Source organism: Pyrgilauda ruficollis, unplaced genomic scaffold (genome assembly GCF_017590135.1).
Source record: "Pyrgilauda ruficollis isolate IOZ18807 unplaced genomic scaffold, ASM1759013v1 scaffold10, whole genome shotgun sequence".
Classification (NCBI taxonomy): domain Eukaryota; kingdom Metazoa; phylum Chordata; class Aves; order Passeriformes; family Passeridae; genus Pyrgilauda; species Pyrgilauda ruficollis.
This window is the reverse complement of record NW_024508101.1, coordinates 12,802,456-12,819,984: the sequence shown is the minus strand read 5'-3', so window position 1 is coordinate 12,819,984 and position 17,529 is coordinate 12,802,456. Positions and strand designations below refer to the sequence as shown.

The following is a 17,529-nucleotide window of genomic DNA, read 5'->3' as shown; positions in this document are numbered from 1 at the left end:
ACTTGTCTTTGCTGAATTTGAAGTTTCTTATTCTAGACTCGCTCCAGTTTATCAAGACTGGAGCAGCTTATTGAGGAGTTTGACTGCTCCTGCTGTGCTTGGAGCTTCTTACACCTCTCTTCATGATCAATAATATTAACGGCATTTCTCTTTCACCACTGAAATAATCTCTAAAAAAATACTCCACAGAATCAGATAAAGGACAAACCTCTTTGGAACCCTGCTGTAACTGGCCCTCCTGTCTGAAAATGAGCAACGGAAAATTTGTCTATCGATTGCACACCATCTCATGGCAATATCATAATTATTTAAATTAAAAATATATATTTTAATTAAAGCCTTTGTTATTGCAATTCATTTTACATTAGTTATTCATTACATTACAAAATTATGTCTTTATTTGCATATTACAAATATCTGGTGGGACAGAGTTAAACACCTGATGAATTAAAAGCTACCACTTTCTGCTTTAACGACAAAACCAGTTACCCTATCAAAGGAAATTAGATTTGCTTGACATAATTTTCCTTGGCAAATTCAAGCAGACTAAATATAGGATGGGTATGCTAGACCTGCATTCTTTTTTAGAGAATGGCCCAAAACTATCACCTAGGAAAAAATCTGACAGTACAAGTGCTAGTAAATACTAGTAAAATAGCCACTATTTTATGTGCTCTATCTTTAATCATGCACCTATTTCCACTATTCATATAACATTTCAATGTTCTTGAATATGTTCTGATACTGACTTTCATTATGACTTTCTTATCCATTCTCTTCCCTGAATAAGCTGCTACTATGTATTGAAAAGCACTTGACTAAATGTTAACTCTCTTACATTGTCTTGTGCCTCAAATTTCTTTCACAGGTTCAAGTTTCTTAAATTACTTGAAAACAGTGTCTGGGTTTCAATAACACTGTGGTGGTTATTACCTGTTTTTTCACATCTCTTTCATTCTGTTCCTTGCATAAAGCCAAAACTTTTTTTTTATTTTACAGATATTTCCATAGAATTTTTCCTCCTTTTATAAACTCAGCCAACTTATCTCTGTTAATCAGAAACAGAACCAAACCAAGACAGCAAGTCCTTAATTCCCTTCTCCTCTTTCTGACAGAAAAAGTTGTTCTTAACATGTTCCAAGAATTCAAAGGATTATGTATTATGTTGTTCAGGTTTATCGTTTGTGGTTTGGGGTTTTTAAATTTGTGTTAGTATCCAAGAAATCGTGTTCTCATTCTTACCTGCTCCTGACTCTAACACAATTACACTGGTCACTGTGTAAAAAAAGTGTAATATGCCTCTTAGCCTCCTTCTCCCAATTAAGTAGTCTATCATACATCCCCATTATATTTTCGTCCCTGTTTTTCCCTTTTATTTCTACCCAGACATTATGAACTTATAACCTATTTTAGTATCAAAAAATGATTGTTCATATAAAAGCAATGTTAAATTTTTTCCTCAGGCTCCCTTCATCTGAAAATGAGTTACTTGTTGCTACAGACTGTTTTTCTACTCCAGAAAAGTAAGACTCCAGACAAAAAGCCAAAATTTTAAACTATTTCAGGACGGAAATAAATAACAGAGCTATTAGCTTCAGTTCAAAGAACACATCATTGCTTATTAGATCTTTAGAAATTTTATTTTATTCTGAAATAGGAAAATATCAAAGTTACAAAACTAAGGGTGAAGAAAGAGGTGACCAACCTGATCTGGAGAGGGTCTGTGGTTGTGTTGTGTCCTCCCAGGAGAGCGATGGTGGTGGTGGTGGTGATGGTGGTGGTAGTGGTGATGGTCATCATCATAGTTATCTGCCATCAGCTTCATTCTGTTTTGTGTCTGTTTGAGATGTAAAGCAAGACAATTTTATTACACGTTGGAGTGTATTATTCCAGCAGTGTTTTAGAAATCTCTTGGCTCTGGGGGTTTTTCGGGAGTTTTTGTTCAGCTGAAGGATCTAAGAATAGAAATCCAGACTGCTGGCTCACAAAGAAAAGGAAAGAGAAATAGAGAAATCAAGTATGTGAACACATCCTCTGTTTCAGCTTTCACATGCACAGAATGACATCAAGAAGTCAGAAAAGTAAATGACGACAGATGATGCGTTTGAAGGGCAAAAGACATTCAGTTTTTCTAAATATATTATTTTAGAGCTGTTTCCTATTTTTCCAGTCTAACATTACGTCTTAGCAATTGACTTCTTAGATCTCACTGAAAGGAATATTAAGTGTACTTCAAACATTTACAGTTAGCTACCAAGGCATGTTAGCAACAATCACGAATAGTTCCAAAAGTTCTATTTTGGGTGATTTATTTTAATTGTACACCAGGATCACCCTGCTAAACAATAAGTAAAATGAATCTGAAAGCTAAGTGAAAGAGACACAGGCACTTAGAGAAATAAGTGATTATGGAACTTGACACATAACTGAATGGAAGTAAGTCTAAGATATAGATCTTGAAAAAGAGATCAACACTTCAGCTACAGCTGTGTACAGATAATAAAATCTATGTCACCATGGGACAACAAGATACATTGCTGCTCTTTATCACTATTACAATTATTCCATACCATGAAATACATAGACTTGAATAATTCAAACCTTGCTCATAACACCAAAAATATCTTACTACCAATAGTCTGACACCAATGGATACAATCATTATTTTTTTTGTGGTACCAGGACTGAAGACTCTCTCAGGCAAACCTGTTCAACTGCAATCAAGTTTTCATTAATTTTGAAAAGAAGAAAATGGTATCAACTCCCAAAGATCTCTGCCAAAATTAAAAGAATCAGTTAGAGGCATACACAATTAATACCACACAGATGACTAAAGGAAAGATAGCAGTCTTAGCTCACTTGATGTCATGCTCCAAGGCAGCAGGATTCATGGTAACCCCATTGAGGATGGGAGCTAAACACATTGCCCAGGACTTTGCCCAGATTAATGAGTTCCAAAGGACCAAAGAAGCAGATCAATTTGAACACAACTCATTTGTTCAATGTGTTCCCATAGTAACTGGTCTAACAGCCACAGAATCCTAGGATGTACCTTTTCAGCAACTAATTTTTTACAGTTGTCACAATGTTTCTCAAGCACTTCACATGATGTTCAATAGAGGATCAGAGAAAACTGCTTTATAGGAGGGGAGCTGTACTCAGTTTAAGTAGAAACAACCAACTAACCCAGCCAAACCGTCAGGGCATCCATAACAAAAAGACAGAGGAAACAGCACAGGTCAGATGTGCACTGTCAGACTTTCTGAGCATCTCCATAGCACTGTAAGAGCATTTTCTCAGTATGGTATAGAGTGAAAAGAATCTGCACAGTTGGAAATATTTTATTTTCTCCCTCCCAAATACCAAGATGAAAGCAAACACCTGTATGAATTTCAGTTGTGACTTTCTAGTGATTTTGATAAAAAGATCCTCTCAATTTCAATCATCATGGTTGGTCTGTCTGTCTTTAGATTCAAAGAGGAAGGGCTTTTGAACAAAAGAGTGGAAAAGATGGAGAATTAATAGACAAATAATAAGCCACTTACTATAAACACTGTCATACTCTGCCTCTTTGGGGAAGCTCCTAAAATTTTATTAGTTTATTTTCTTATCAATGAACAGCCTTAAATTTCCTACCTTTCAACTGTATTCCATAAAGAATGCAAAAGTTAAACAAGATGAGATATGCAGTCCTAGAAGTGTCCTCTGTAATGAGGTGTTGGGGATTAGGCGTGTCATGGGATAAGAACTGTAAATGAATGACATCATCTTTCTAATTTGGTGCTGAAATATAAATAAACTACTTCTAATGTTTCTTCCTTTTGCATGCCAGATTGCAGTAAAATGTGCACAAAGAAATGTTAATGCTCTAGTAGCCTTCCTTTAGTGTGCCTGTTCTGGGAGCAAAATACACAAGAAATATGAAATGAGAATTTCTTTTCCACTCAAGTAACTATCAAACCATCTAATGTTCATCATGACTTGTAACTGTCAATTTCAACTATCAATTTCTTAAAATGATGCAACTTACCTTGCAAAATAATACTTTTAAAAGTTTTTTGTTTTTATTTGTTAGCTCTTCAACTTATAGCAGATACAATTTTGATGTTCTGTTTGTCCTTGCATTAGCTAGTCCTAGTCCTACACTTCCACACTGAACTGTATTCTCCAGGTATGCTTAGCTTTGGCTTAACAAGTACAAACACCTTATGATTTCAAACTTTTAAAAGCAAGATTTTTGAGGAGGACAAGCAGGAGGATTTCCGGAGAAGAAGAGAAGTAAAGCTATCCTGAGGAACAATATAATCCCTTTCATATCCTTCTAAATAAATTTAAAAAACCAAAAAAACAAAAATCTGTAACATCACTTCTGTTTTCTCCCTTTGCCAGCTTTTGGTATTTAGCAGGTTTGAAATGCCAACTATATTTTTATTTGAGGAAGGAATTAATTAATCACATTGGAATTTGTTTTCAGGACCCCAGGGCTTCACACCCCTACACCTACATACACACAAAAAGGTGTGTACGTGTTGGGACTCTGGTTTATCAGAGGAAAATCCTCATGGTCTGGGTGCCACAGCAACACATTCAGGGATTGCTTCTGTGCTGCCTGAGAGGGGAAATACCACACAGTGACCTGGCAATGCCATCACTTTCTGCAACATCTTCACCATGCCTGAAAAGTTCCTATTCAAGGACACCCAAGACCTTTTCTTACATTTCTTTAGAAAGCACAGCACATTACTCAATACTGACATTTCTAGATTATCAAGAAATTGAACCTTGAAATATACAAGAAATGAAAATTAGTGGTGATCACACATGCATTCAAACTGTGTAATATCTAATGTACATCACTGGTTACACTGCACCTTATCTGAAATGCTTATACTGCACAGGTCAAACTTGTATTCACATTCTCCTCGCAAACCTGAAAATGGAGTTTCAAAACATTTACATAGCCACAGGTCAGCAAAGAGTTCTTTTTAAAAATGTCTAGAGAACAACAGTCCCACATCTGAGAAGGAGCATGTTTTAATTCGGATTTATACTAGAAAAGAAAAATGTGAACTTGTAAAATGCAACAATTAATTAACTCTATCTCCTAGACACCATGTATGGCCTTATTAGTTCTAGCCTAAACAGTGTCCTCAGATGTTTTTTCCTCTTAATTTACTGACTACATTCAAGAAATACTTTGTCCATTTTGAAATAAAGGAATGATCAAGGAATTAAAAGAAGCTTAGATCTACTTGCACAGGTATATTAACCCTTAGGGCTTGAAACAGTTGTCTTTGATCATTCAATATCACTATTTGCTAAGCTGTCAAGGTCATGAATGGTATGTGTAACTGAATTTTTAACCCACTTACCAAAGAATTTATGACCTAGCACTGCAAGAAAACTGACAGATACTTCTTGTCCTCCTAAAAGTCTGCTGAGTTTAAGGAAGGATATACCAAAGCGAAATGAAAGTCTTTGATTGACTGGTAACAGACTAAATAGCTTAACAGCAATCTGTAACTGTAAAACTGTAATATTAAAACTGTCTTTTACAAAATATTTTAGCAAGGTGGCAATAGGGAACTATGCTTTCATCTGTCATCTGGATCAAGTTAACAACGAAACTCTCATGAATGAGGTTCAAATGAGGAAAAATAGTAAGATTTGTTGCTCTGGGATATAGGTGTAATACAATTCAATAGCTATTACTTTCCTTTGGATTTTCTTCTCAATCTTTCTTCATTTAATGGAATTTGAAATATTTCTAGAATATGCACTTTCAATAGGGCAGGATTTTTCCCTATATGAGAAGGAGACAGATATAAGGCCTGCAGGCTGTCCTGGAGCTATCCTGGAGTCTAATTCTTAAAGCACAAAATTTAAAATCTAGAGATCCACATTCTAGGTTTGATTCTGCAACGGCTTCTTGCTGTCTTTAATGACACAGAAACTCTTTTTCTTGCAATCTCACTGTTGGAAAATGATTCTGCCTTCTAATTCCATTCTAATAGTTCCACAAAAAACTCTGAAAATTAATGAGGCAGGCATTTAGTTCTAGTCTTCATGATTTTTAAAAATAGGTGATTTTATCTGACCTTTTTTCTCCTGAGACAATATTTTAGGAAACAGAAAAGGGCAATGATCTAAAAAAATTGCATTCTCCAGACTTGAGAATTCACCAAGTGTATCCAGAAGCTCCATTAACAAATTACTGGAATGAATCTAGATTTAATGAAAACATGTACAACTGCAATTGGTTTTCCTGTGTGAATCCAGTGCTTCAAACCCGAGTTGTAGTAACAGAGGGTTAACAAAATGTTTGCTAATTAAGCCAGCTCTGGCCTTACACTCTCCAAGTAAAATCAGTATTTACATTAGAACAATTTGCATTGCATTCTTTGAAAATTGTTGTCATCTGAAGACAAGGGAAGAATTTCTTTCCACTTTTACTGCTGCACAACTCAGAAATCACAAACTGCCATGGAATACAATTTATATTGGATTTGTTATTTGGCAAGTTACAATTCATTAAATGTTGGACAGCAAACACTGTACTTGCCCTCATACACCCCTAAAGTTCAAGAAATTACACTTGTCACTCACAATCTTTTAAGTGACTATAAAAGTTTGCATAAAATCATGACTTTATAAAAATTGTGCATTTTCTTATTAAAAACCCCCAAAATATTACAATAAAACAATGGAGACTACCACATTTGTGTAACAGAGGAAGACAGTCTTGGAAAGTAGCTACAAAAGGCATTTGAGAAGGCACTACAGAATCCTGTGGTTGTAAGTAACCCTTATGGTGACTTTTGACAACAAAAGAGTCATCACAAGCTACAAAGAAAACTAAAATGAAATGCTGCTTAAACCCTGTATTTCCAGAACTTTATTAAGTTCACTAATCCTTTTTAATTTTTTTTAAAACTCTCTTCATCAAGTTTTACTTTATTCCACTTCTGCTGTCTCATCTTAATTAAATATTTTCTGAGATCAAAAATAACAAGTTCAAGTTCCAACCTTGGAGCGTCTAAAAAAATCATCTTCAATCTCACTGCCATTGTTCGACCTGCTTTTGGAATCTCAAAACTATAGAGATACCTGCATCCTGCACAAGTGATGTGACAAGAAGCCAAAGATTGAGGTTAATTTGCCATCTAGAAAAGATACTTAGGAGAGATTCCTTTGCAATGTTTCAGTTTAAACATTTGATATACCTTGGGGCACTCTTTCCCTAACTATCCAGCTGTAGAAGAAAAGAAAATTCCAAGGCTACTGCTAGAAAGCCAAAGCTTGAGACTGCTCCATTTTTAAGGGTAGCACTTTCCTTGAATCCGCATGATGAAATGAGACAAATTGTTAAAACACATCCATGAAGTATGGTTTTGACAGAAGGGTCATTTTTCCACAAGCCAGAGGATCTGTTAACCTGTTATTGCTCTGAAGGATCTTTTGCCAGTATTAGAGCTGCATGAAAGAAGTGGATTTAATAGACTTCCAGAGATTACTTTATGCTAATTATTCAGACCACTTTTAACAGTGTAATACTAACAACATCATGCTAATTATTTCCAAAATAAATTATACTCTTTTCTTCAATGAGTATAAATATATAATAATATTCAGTTCAGGGTTCTTTGTTGCTTATGCAACAAAGGTTTTAGACACCAAGAAAACTCCAATGGAAAAAAATGAGGTTGAGACTCTTAAGTTTGCAAGTACTCATCAGTAAGTGAAAGATAACAAAAACATTGCAGTATGTTAACTAAGCAGCAACTGCAAACACTAAATAAGTATGATAATCATAACCGTATGGGTGTTGGAATGCATCACCATGGGGCAGTGTTATGTTTTACTGAGTGCTTTAATTATGCATTTTCTTTTTATAACACCCCTGTAATGTAATCTGTTCTTATATTCTTACTCTTAACTACATTTTAACATGGGTTTTGCTGCTTTGTTTCCTGCCTCCATTGAAGAACACAAATTTTTCCCTGTTACAATTCCAAATGGACTAATAAGCATGTTTTTCTTTTCCTGTTATAGTGTATGACTTGTCTTGGAAAGTGTGAGAGACAGGATGCATGCAGGCTCAGGGTGTGCATGATAGCACACTGCAGAAAAGCTTGGCTACTCTGCATTTAACTCTTTTAGGTTTTACCTCATTAAGGATAATTCTGTTCCATATGATGTAAGGAGCAAAGTCAAGTTCTCATGCTAAGAAAGTATGCATATTTTTCTTTTTTTACATCTATATTTACTTAACTCACGTGATGGTTTTACATTTGAAATGGAGAATTCTTATAATCTGTAACATTTAACCCAGAACAGTTGACGTTCAGGCCCTGTCTGCCCTCACAGGACAGAAAATAGCGATTAAAAAAAGGTACTGACCGTTTTCCAAGTTTTCATTAAATCCAACATTCCACCCAGGGAAAATACAAAATCAATGGCTGGACAAATTAATATTCTGACTCCTCTGCAGCAGTGCAAAGAAACTTCTATGTAAATCTTTTCAGAGACTCAGGTCTGGTAATTTAGTGTTGAACATGAGCATAGGAGCTTTACAGACACTTCAGTTCTTTTTTAATTAGAGCACTATTTAACTGGTATGAACAACCATTACACCTGCTCTTTTGCAAGATGACAAAATGTGACTGACTTACCCTGAAAGAAGTTAAAGCTCAGGGTAAGCCTCCCTCTTCACAAGCCGAAGGACAACAGCCTCCCAAACACCAGCTGGGATATTGGACACTTGGCAGACAGAGACAGGCAGCACTTCCAAGTGCCAAGCAGACACTTATCTAAAGTACTGAGGCCAAATTTCAACTTTTCTGACACTTGTGATTAAACAAAGCTATGCTGAGTAGAACATGGACTGTCTGACTTTTTTTGTGCGTTTTCCTGCATTAAGAATTTGTGGTTTTGAAGTCTTTTAAAGCTCTGAGAATTAAAAGTATGGCTTGAAGCGCAGGAAATATCTTGTAATAATACAGCATACTCAGTAATGTATAGGCTCAAGTCATGCTAAAGGTATTTGTCTGAGTCCTACTACTAACCTGGGTAATTACATAGAAGTATGTAAGAACATAGACACAAAGAAGTGGGTTAAAAAGCATAATTAAAGCTCTGAAACTGTAGCTGCCTGAGGACATCTCAGGCCAGGTCCTACTAAAAACAGACAAGCAACGGAAGAAGGAAGGTTTGCTTTTTTCCTTTTTACAACAGGAAATAACTCATTAAAAAGATACTTCTCCACAATAATTATTTAAAACCAGACATGAATCAGAAACTTCAGCGGCTAAATAAGACCTTAGAAACTGCAAATCTCTGGTTAGCAGCACAGGCCATTTTTCACCATCTTTAATGTCTGAATAGTGAGTTTCAGCTGTAATTTTTACAATTTCAATACCAAGCCCAGGTCTCCCATTTGTATCATATAGAAAATAGAGCTTAAGTTGAAATTACTACATTTATTCCATTGGTTGCAACAATAATTGCTAAATAAAACATAAATTTCAATACACGGTTGTATATTTAAATATGGACTGAAATGGTGATAAAATCACACCACTCTCTTGGTATGCTTAACAGAGACACCCTATATATAGCCAGTTTCTTCTTGATGCTGGATTGTAAGAATTACCAGTTTTATCCACAATTACAGCATCAGAAATATCTGACACCCAGTTTTTACAGTATTTTTTTAATAGCTGGCTACTTAGCACTGCATTTGAGATCAAGTGTTAAACTATATTTAGTCTTATTATCATGGGGTACATTGCAGTAGAACATAAGGATTTGTTTAAAACATGTCACATGGAGAAAAACCCTTTTGGCTTGGGAGTTCAGATTGTTATAATGGAGATATTCACTATTCTTATTTGAGGTACTTAATAACCATTTTCACCTACCAAGCAAGCCAGATCCAGAATTACAAAAGTTCCAGTCTTAATATATATATTATTTTATATCTGCATTACCTACTTTTTCCATTTAAGGTTTTCAGTCTCAGTGAAGTTAAACCATTTGTCTGAATGAAGTTCTAGGATAAGTTCAAGACCAGATTATCACCAGTGAAAAAAGGCTGCCCTGAGCCATGGCCAGGTTTAAGTTGTGACACAGATCCTTCAAGAATCAAAAAAGTCTGAACAGAGAACAAACAGAAACAGATTTTAAAGTAGGAAAGGGCTCTTGTACCAAGCTTGTGCTGCTTTCAGGGGCTGACTGCTAAAGGCAAAAAAGCCCCTCTCTTTGGAAAACGTTTGTGTAAAAATACCATGCAAAAGACTTTGGATTCCTGAGAACATAAGGAGGAAAAAGCGATGCCATATCCAGCTATGACCCAAGTCCATCAAATTTTACAATATAAATTGTCAAATCTTGCTGAGAATATGTGAAAAGTGTTATGAGAGCACTGCCAACATTTTAAGCATTTTTCCAACACAGAATGTCTTTTGAATCAACTAAGTTGTTCAGGCAAAGGCTTTTAGCCCCACTCACACAATGCCTTGCCTACTTTGTGCCCCTCCTGTGTTAAGCTGCAGGGAAAAGTGGCACTCTGCACTTCCACCCCCCCACCCCAGGAACCTGCACTGGGCAAAACTGAGATGCAATTCAGTTGCAATGACTGTCATGACCCATGTTCAAAAACACAGGTTCAAAAATCAGGTTAAAAATTAGGAGAATAAACCCCAATGTTAAGACATGCAGAAATATTACTTTAGGATATTTCTAATTATTGGAAAAGTAGAAACTAAAAAGATTTTTAAGATAGTAAGGCCACTGAATGACTTGTATTGACATAAATGGGCTCTGAACAGTCACATTTAAAATCAAAGAGTAAAAGCCATTTTACTACATTTTCTGAGAACTTTTAAGGAAAAAATAACCAGATTGATTAGGAAATTATTAGGACATTTATTCTTACCTGTCCAAAATGAACAAAGAACCTGTGTACCATAAGTGCAAGAAGAATAAAACCAACTTAAGGGTCTCAAACTTCTCTTTTGTTCAAAATTAGGTGCTTAAAGCTTGAACAAGACAAATGTTTTAAATAATAGTAAACAGAATAAACCCAAGAGGCAAAAAAGAAGCAGAGTGGTCAATTATTTCTACAGTACTCATGTGAATGGCTTCTAAACATGGATTCTACTCACTGTGCAGTGATACCGCAAAGTTCAACTGCACAATAAAAATCGGTGTGAAGCAGATCTGCATAAACAACAGCAGCAATACAATACCAAAAACAACAATAAAATTATGTGGTCCTATAATACTCACACCTGTGAAACTCAAGGCAATCAGAAAGATTAAATTAGTATAGCATCAGAAACTGAAGCAACAGTGATTAGGAACCAGCCCTAGAGCTGCTGCTGCTCACAAGTGCTGCAGATAACAATGTCTGCAATGACACTGTACGAAACCAGTGCATGACTTTTCTGCTCCCACGCTTGTTACACACACAGGGAGCTTAAATGCAATTAACTAATTCACAGTGCTGCAGAAAGATGTTTTGGGCTGCCAGAATAGTCACAATCACAACAACTTCTAGTAATATTCTTTTCCTCATACAGTCAAATAAACCCTTTCAATATCACAAAATACGCAATGCAATAGAGCTGAATTAATCAGGGAAAATAGAATTTGGGGTATTTTGTTGTTGTTGAATGCTTGATGTCACCACAATGATATCAGAGTAACAAGGTTTCTGAAGTATTTAACTAGAACAGTATATGCAATGCAACATGATGCCTACAATTCCACTTTACTCATTTGCTGCTGAGAGATTTTTCAAATATTTACAAGGTAATTAGTAAGAAATAATTCTGTGTATTGCACGCAGGAGAAAATATTGCTAGTTGTTAGTTTGCTGAGAAACTGTGATTACACACATTTTTTAAATTCCTTGATGGTTTCTCACCTTTTTGTTGCATTAGCAATATGTTGACGTGATGAAATATAGAGCAGTGAACTAAAAAACTCTGCCAAACACCAGCTTTGCCTTTGGCCAGAGTATTCTGTACACCTGCAGCCCTGAAAGCACTGGAAAGGTTTCTAATTTCATGTTTTGAGAAGAAAAATAAAATGCTCTCAAGGAGTTAGAAGACCTTGCATTTTGGCCAACTGCACTTACATTTTTGGCACTATATCCTAGAAGTGAAAAGAGACAACTGGGACATTTTCTCTCAGTATCCAAGTTCAGGATGAATCAGGAACATAGCAGTGTCTTCTGCTCTTGCCAAAATCTCTTGAGATGTTCTAAAAATTAACTTTTTAGCTAATTATTTCATGAAGGATTGCATCACTGTACAAATTTATCTAAAAATACCTTCTCAGAATTCTCCAAAGGAATCTTGGCCAGGGTGATTATGTACATTATGTAATCACTCAGCCAAGCCCACATAGTAATTTTGTTTAATACTGTGTTACTGAAAGGTTTTTTTAAAGCCTACTACAGCTCTCAAAATATAGCTTTTGGTATGAATCAAAGCAGTTGCAGTGGTTTTGTTTTGCTGGGAATGTATTACTGTGCTTCCCAATTATTTAAGCAGTAAACAATAAATATTTAACTGACAGATTGCAGCTGCTAAATTGTATTTAAATCATTACAATTAAATGTTTGTTTCTTGTGAGAAAATGTGTTTGCAACACAGAGGTCAGAATTATTACTACTAATTTTACAGCTGAATGCACTGTGATATGAATAATTTTTCAAGGTTATCTAGGTTTTGACATAAAAGCAATTATTTTCTTCCAGCTTAAAAATAACAGAACTTTTACTTAAACTCACACAGTCACAACGCATAAAAAGATGGCTCAACTCATTCATATAAATATATTCATTTTTAAAATATGATATGCCTATCTGTAGCTTTATTAAAATAAATCATAAATATTCCGATTTCCTGACAAAGGCAGAATATTTCATTTCTCTAAGATGCCTCTTTTTATGTGTGAAAAATTACGACAAATTATTTTAAAATCAACGTCTTAAATAGGGGTTTGCAATGTATTCATTCACAAAGGCCAGAAAATGTGGATATATATGAGAGGAATACAGATTTTTTTATCAGGGACCAACATGTTATTTTGCCTCTCAAAGCAAAAATTCCTCTTACGATGTAGAACAGGGATGAATTTAGGGCTTTATGTTAATGTTTAGCATCATCTAGTGATTCATCTTCTAATATTTATAAACATTTCTCCTTTGATGATCACATTAGGCTAGAGAAGTTGGGCTTTTTTGAATTCTCTTTCAGCAGTTTAACAGCTGTGGAAATCGAGGATGGGACAAATAAGAGCAGAAGAAAACAAGCAACGCTGCAGCCGAACATTCACTGAGGCTCTTGAGAATCAGAGAGAGCATCTCTCAAGGGAACAGACAAACTGAATCACACAGGGGGAATCTGCCACTGCCCCTGCCCAGCAAAGTCAGAGCAAACCTTTGTGCTGGGTGCACAGGAGAAACCTCTGGGGGCAGACAGTGGTTCTCCCCAAAGGGATTAAAGAAGTATGAGTGAAGTCCACAGCCTCTATTATCAGATAATTCTTAAGTGTAATAAAGGGGTGACCTAGTTAAACCACATTCCTGTTCCTGGTGACTCTTTTTTTGTGGTGTCTGAGATAACAGGGAGATTATTTTGGCATCAATTTAATCTAGTTAAATAGCTTTACTGAAGATCTTTATCGCTATAAATAATGGAGGTATTTGAAGTATTTGGTTACAATTCTAACTGAAGATCTCCAACAAAATGCTTCTCTAGCAATCCTTTTCCTTCTCTCTGTCTGAAGAAAGCTATCAATGTTTTGAGCACTTTCCAGCAATAGCTTAAAGGTACCACACCAAAACAAAACAAGAACAACAACAAAACAGTTGCTCAGTTCTCTGATGAACATTTTTTAAATATCCATGATATTTAAAGGTATCATGGAACATGGCAAAGGGGTGTATTCATTTACTCTTCAGTAACCTAAGATGAAGGTAAAAAAGGGAGATATCTAGAAAAGAAAATAAGTACCCTCTCTTTTCCAAAGCAAACCAAAACTCCCTAAAATTATTTGGAACTCCACATCATCTGCTCTGGTGCAGCACAGTATGATGAAGTGATAAAAAGCATGAAGCATATCTGCCTATTTATCATATAGATTTTGATGAAAAGTATCCTGGGCAGTTGACTGACCTGAGACACAAGTGCACCATGGCCAGAACATGTGTGAGAATATCTGTTTCTAGACGATTTTTTAACTAAATGGTTTTTATTTAAACCTCAAATTACTTATAGTGTAGAAGACACAGTGATGCTTACCCATTTGAGGATTTATTTCAAGGATAATCACAATTTCTAGATAACCTCTCAGAAAGCCTGAAGCCTCCTGAAAACACAACTATTTTACAACAGATAAGCAAATAACTGAACAAGAGTAGGTTAAAAAGAGTCAAGAGAATGGATAGATCTTGCTTTAGACAAAGAGCATCTGCTGTCCTTTTTCCCAGAATTAAGAAGGTTGGAAAGTATGAAGAGGGAGAACAAAATATATTGGCTATATATGATATGAGCCAAGCAAATGTGCAGCTAATACTTAACAACTCCAGAGAAGCAATAAACACTTAAATGGAACACATCCTACCTTGTGCAACTGCTGACACGGGTCAGACCTGGCTTGAACACTTCCAAAAGGACATCAGCATAAAGCAGTACAAATGCAAATAGTGCCAGTTTTCTGTTGCCATGAAAGTATGAAAAGCAAAGTCTCCTCACCTGCTGTTTTAACTGATGTACTAATCTGTCCTTCTCTCGTTTAAGAGCCATTACTTCATCTTGAGTCTTCTTTTTCTTTGAAGCAGACAGCTCAAGCAAGGCAATATTTGCATCTTTTTCACTAATTGCAGCAAGCAAAGCTTCCTGTCTGATAAAATAAAATAAAAATAAAGATTATTACATTCTCATTAAAACAGGATATATACTACTATACCACACCATGTAGGATGTTTTTTTTCAATCACTAGGAGAACAATCACCTACCTTCTGAACACTTTAAATAGCAAACACTGTCAGGTCTAACCAAATCATGAAATAAAATAATTAGCCAAAAATTTCTCTTTATAGACTTTTCATTATTTGCTTCATCAACCATTTATCTCAGTCTATTTTACTACAATACAATACCTAACAATAGTTGTGTGAAATTTCTTGCTTTTAATAATTGATTTATTGTTGTAATTCACTTTCCTGAATTCTAGAATACCTTACACAAATCTCTTTTGACTCATGCAGATCATAGAGACAGAATAACAGAAAGCAAAGTGATACAGATAAAACCAATTTTTATCCTCTTAACTTGGTACCCTAGGGTTCTCAGTGCAGGAATCTCTGGATATCTTCCTCATATTTACTTAGATATTTTCCTATGGATTTATTATATTTTTCTGTCAACACAAAAATACATTTCTAAAAGTAAAATACAAGTTTTTTGATCTGATTGTTCATGAGAAATCATTTCCTTTGCAATCTTGACCCCTCACTTTCAGTGAGCAAACAGAATCTTACAGCACTGAAATAAATATGGGATAACACAGACACTCACAGGGGTACATCACAAACAGTTTTGTGAGAAGATAAGACAAATGCAATTTTTTACAACATGCAGTTGAAAGCACAGATCTTGCAGTATCTTATACCCTAAAATGCTCATGCTCTGGCAAGGCCATAATCTGTCCTTTAATTTCATAAATAAAAGAAATATATTCACCTTCTGCAATGTATTTGGTGACAGACTATGACTTATCAGCCAAGAAAGAGCACATAATACCTAATAGCTTTTAGAAAAGAGTATGTTATGGCCTGCGCCTTTTCCCAGAACTATATAAGATCAATCATTAAAAAATAAACATGGATAAATGAATCATAAATTAACCTTGGGCTCCAACTGCTAATAAATGTAAGAATACAGCTCGTGAACTTCATACAGTCAAGGTGAGCTAAAAGGTTGGAATTCTCACAGTCTTTTGCTTGCCAGCAAAAATGTCAAGAAAGTTATTCCACTTTTATTTCAAAGTTCCTAATGTATTAATATAAATATTTATAGGACAATATTTCTGATGGAGTCAAAGAAAAACAACCCATTTATTTTAGGTGAAGTTATGCGACATGGATCAATTTTAGATAAACAGTTTCATCTTATTCATACACTTTAATAGTCTCATTTATTGTTCTGGCTTGTTCATTCAAATCTCAGTTAAATGATGCTTAAAAGAGAATGCTGTAAGACTCCAACAGTTTTAATTTAAATTATAGTTATGAATTATTTTAAATAACAAATATTGCACAAAAAATATATATCAGAGGGGTTACATATCCATAATGCTAATTTGAAATGAAATATAGGTACATTGTTTTTCTGTAAACCTCATAATAATGCATAAAAATTGCTGTGTAGTAATTTGTAAAAGACCGTCAGTTTGTTCTCATGTTGTGCTGAAGTACCTATTCCGTAACATTTTCATGAAAATAATAGATTTTTAATGCACCAAAACAGAAAAAAAAAAAAAATGTGATTTGCTATTCTATTCACTTCTGCTGAACTTGCAGAAAGCAAGCAATTTACCATAAAATCATGGAATGGTTTGGTTGGGAGGAACCTTAAAGCCCACCCAGTGCCACCCCTGCCATGGCAGGGACACCTGCCACTGTCCCAGGTGCCCCCAGCCCCAGTGTCCAACCTGGCCTTGGGCACTGCCAGGGATCCAGGGGCAGCCACAGCGGCGCTGGGCACCCTGTGCCAGGGCCTCATCTCCCCCACAGATGTCAGGCATGATAACACAAGTTCTCTGGCAGAAATAAAGGTATTCTGTGACTTCAAAGCCAAAGAAAAGGAAACAGCATATTGCATAAAGGCATAGAATATGTTCTTCCAAATTCAATAAGGTTCACTCCTCTGCAGTTTTCTGAGAGCACGCGGTCATAAAATTACAGAGAAAAGTTAGAAGTGTAACAATGTTCCAGTTATAATATCTGAAGATAAACAATACTACTATCACAAACCTACCTATTTTCATTGTGAGTGTGTTAAAGAAACCTACATCTCAGAATTTCAAAGGTTTTAGAATATATTTAGGTTCATTCTAAAATTGTGCAGGTTAACTCCATGCCAACCAGCCCGAATATAAGGTCTGCTCTCTAACAGCAAATTCCTCAGTAAATACTTGTCACCGATGAGGTTTTTAATGATATATAGCTATTTAACACATATTACAGCTGTAAAAAGCCAAAAATTTAATAAAAGGATTAAATTAAAGGTTGAAAAAGGACATGAAGCTATACTGAAATTTTACTTCTCTGAAGTTTAGATCATGTCACTGCCTCTAAATTGGCAGTAAACCTGACTAGTGAAGAAGAAGAGTCAGAACTATTGAATTATTGGGTATCATTTCAACATCTGATAATAGGATTCAGTCACATCCATATTGTTTGTACTGCCAGCCAAAATGATGACACATTCTTGTGACCTTAACTGCTCAGC

At 35.4% G+C, this 17,529-nt stretch overlaps 1 protein-coding gene across 1 annotated transcript in view; it reads right to left on the bottom strand.

Moving 5' to 3' along the window:
* Nucleotides 1-1,051: 1,051 nt before the first annotated feature.
* ERC2 (ELKS/RAB6-interacting/CAST family member 2) overlaps nt 1,052-17,529 on the bottom strand; it is a 283,564-nt gene continuing 267,086 nt past the window's right edge. Inside the window, exons 17-19 of the mRNA XM_041462495.1 lie at nt 14,769-14,916; nt 1,706-1,837; nt 1,052-1,108 (exon numbers count right to left, since the gene is read on the bottom strand). Of these exons, the coding sequence (XP_041318429.1) occupies nt 1,052-1,108; nt 1,706-1,837; nt 14,769-14,916 (337 nt within the window). The remainder of the gene's footprint in view (nt 1,109-1,705; nt 1,838-14,768; nt 14,917-17,529) is intronic.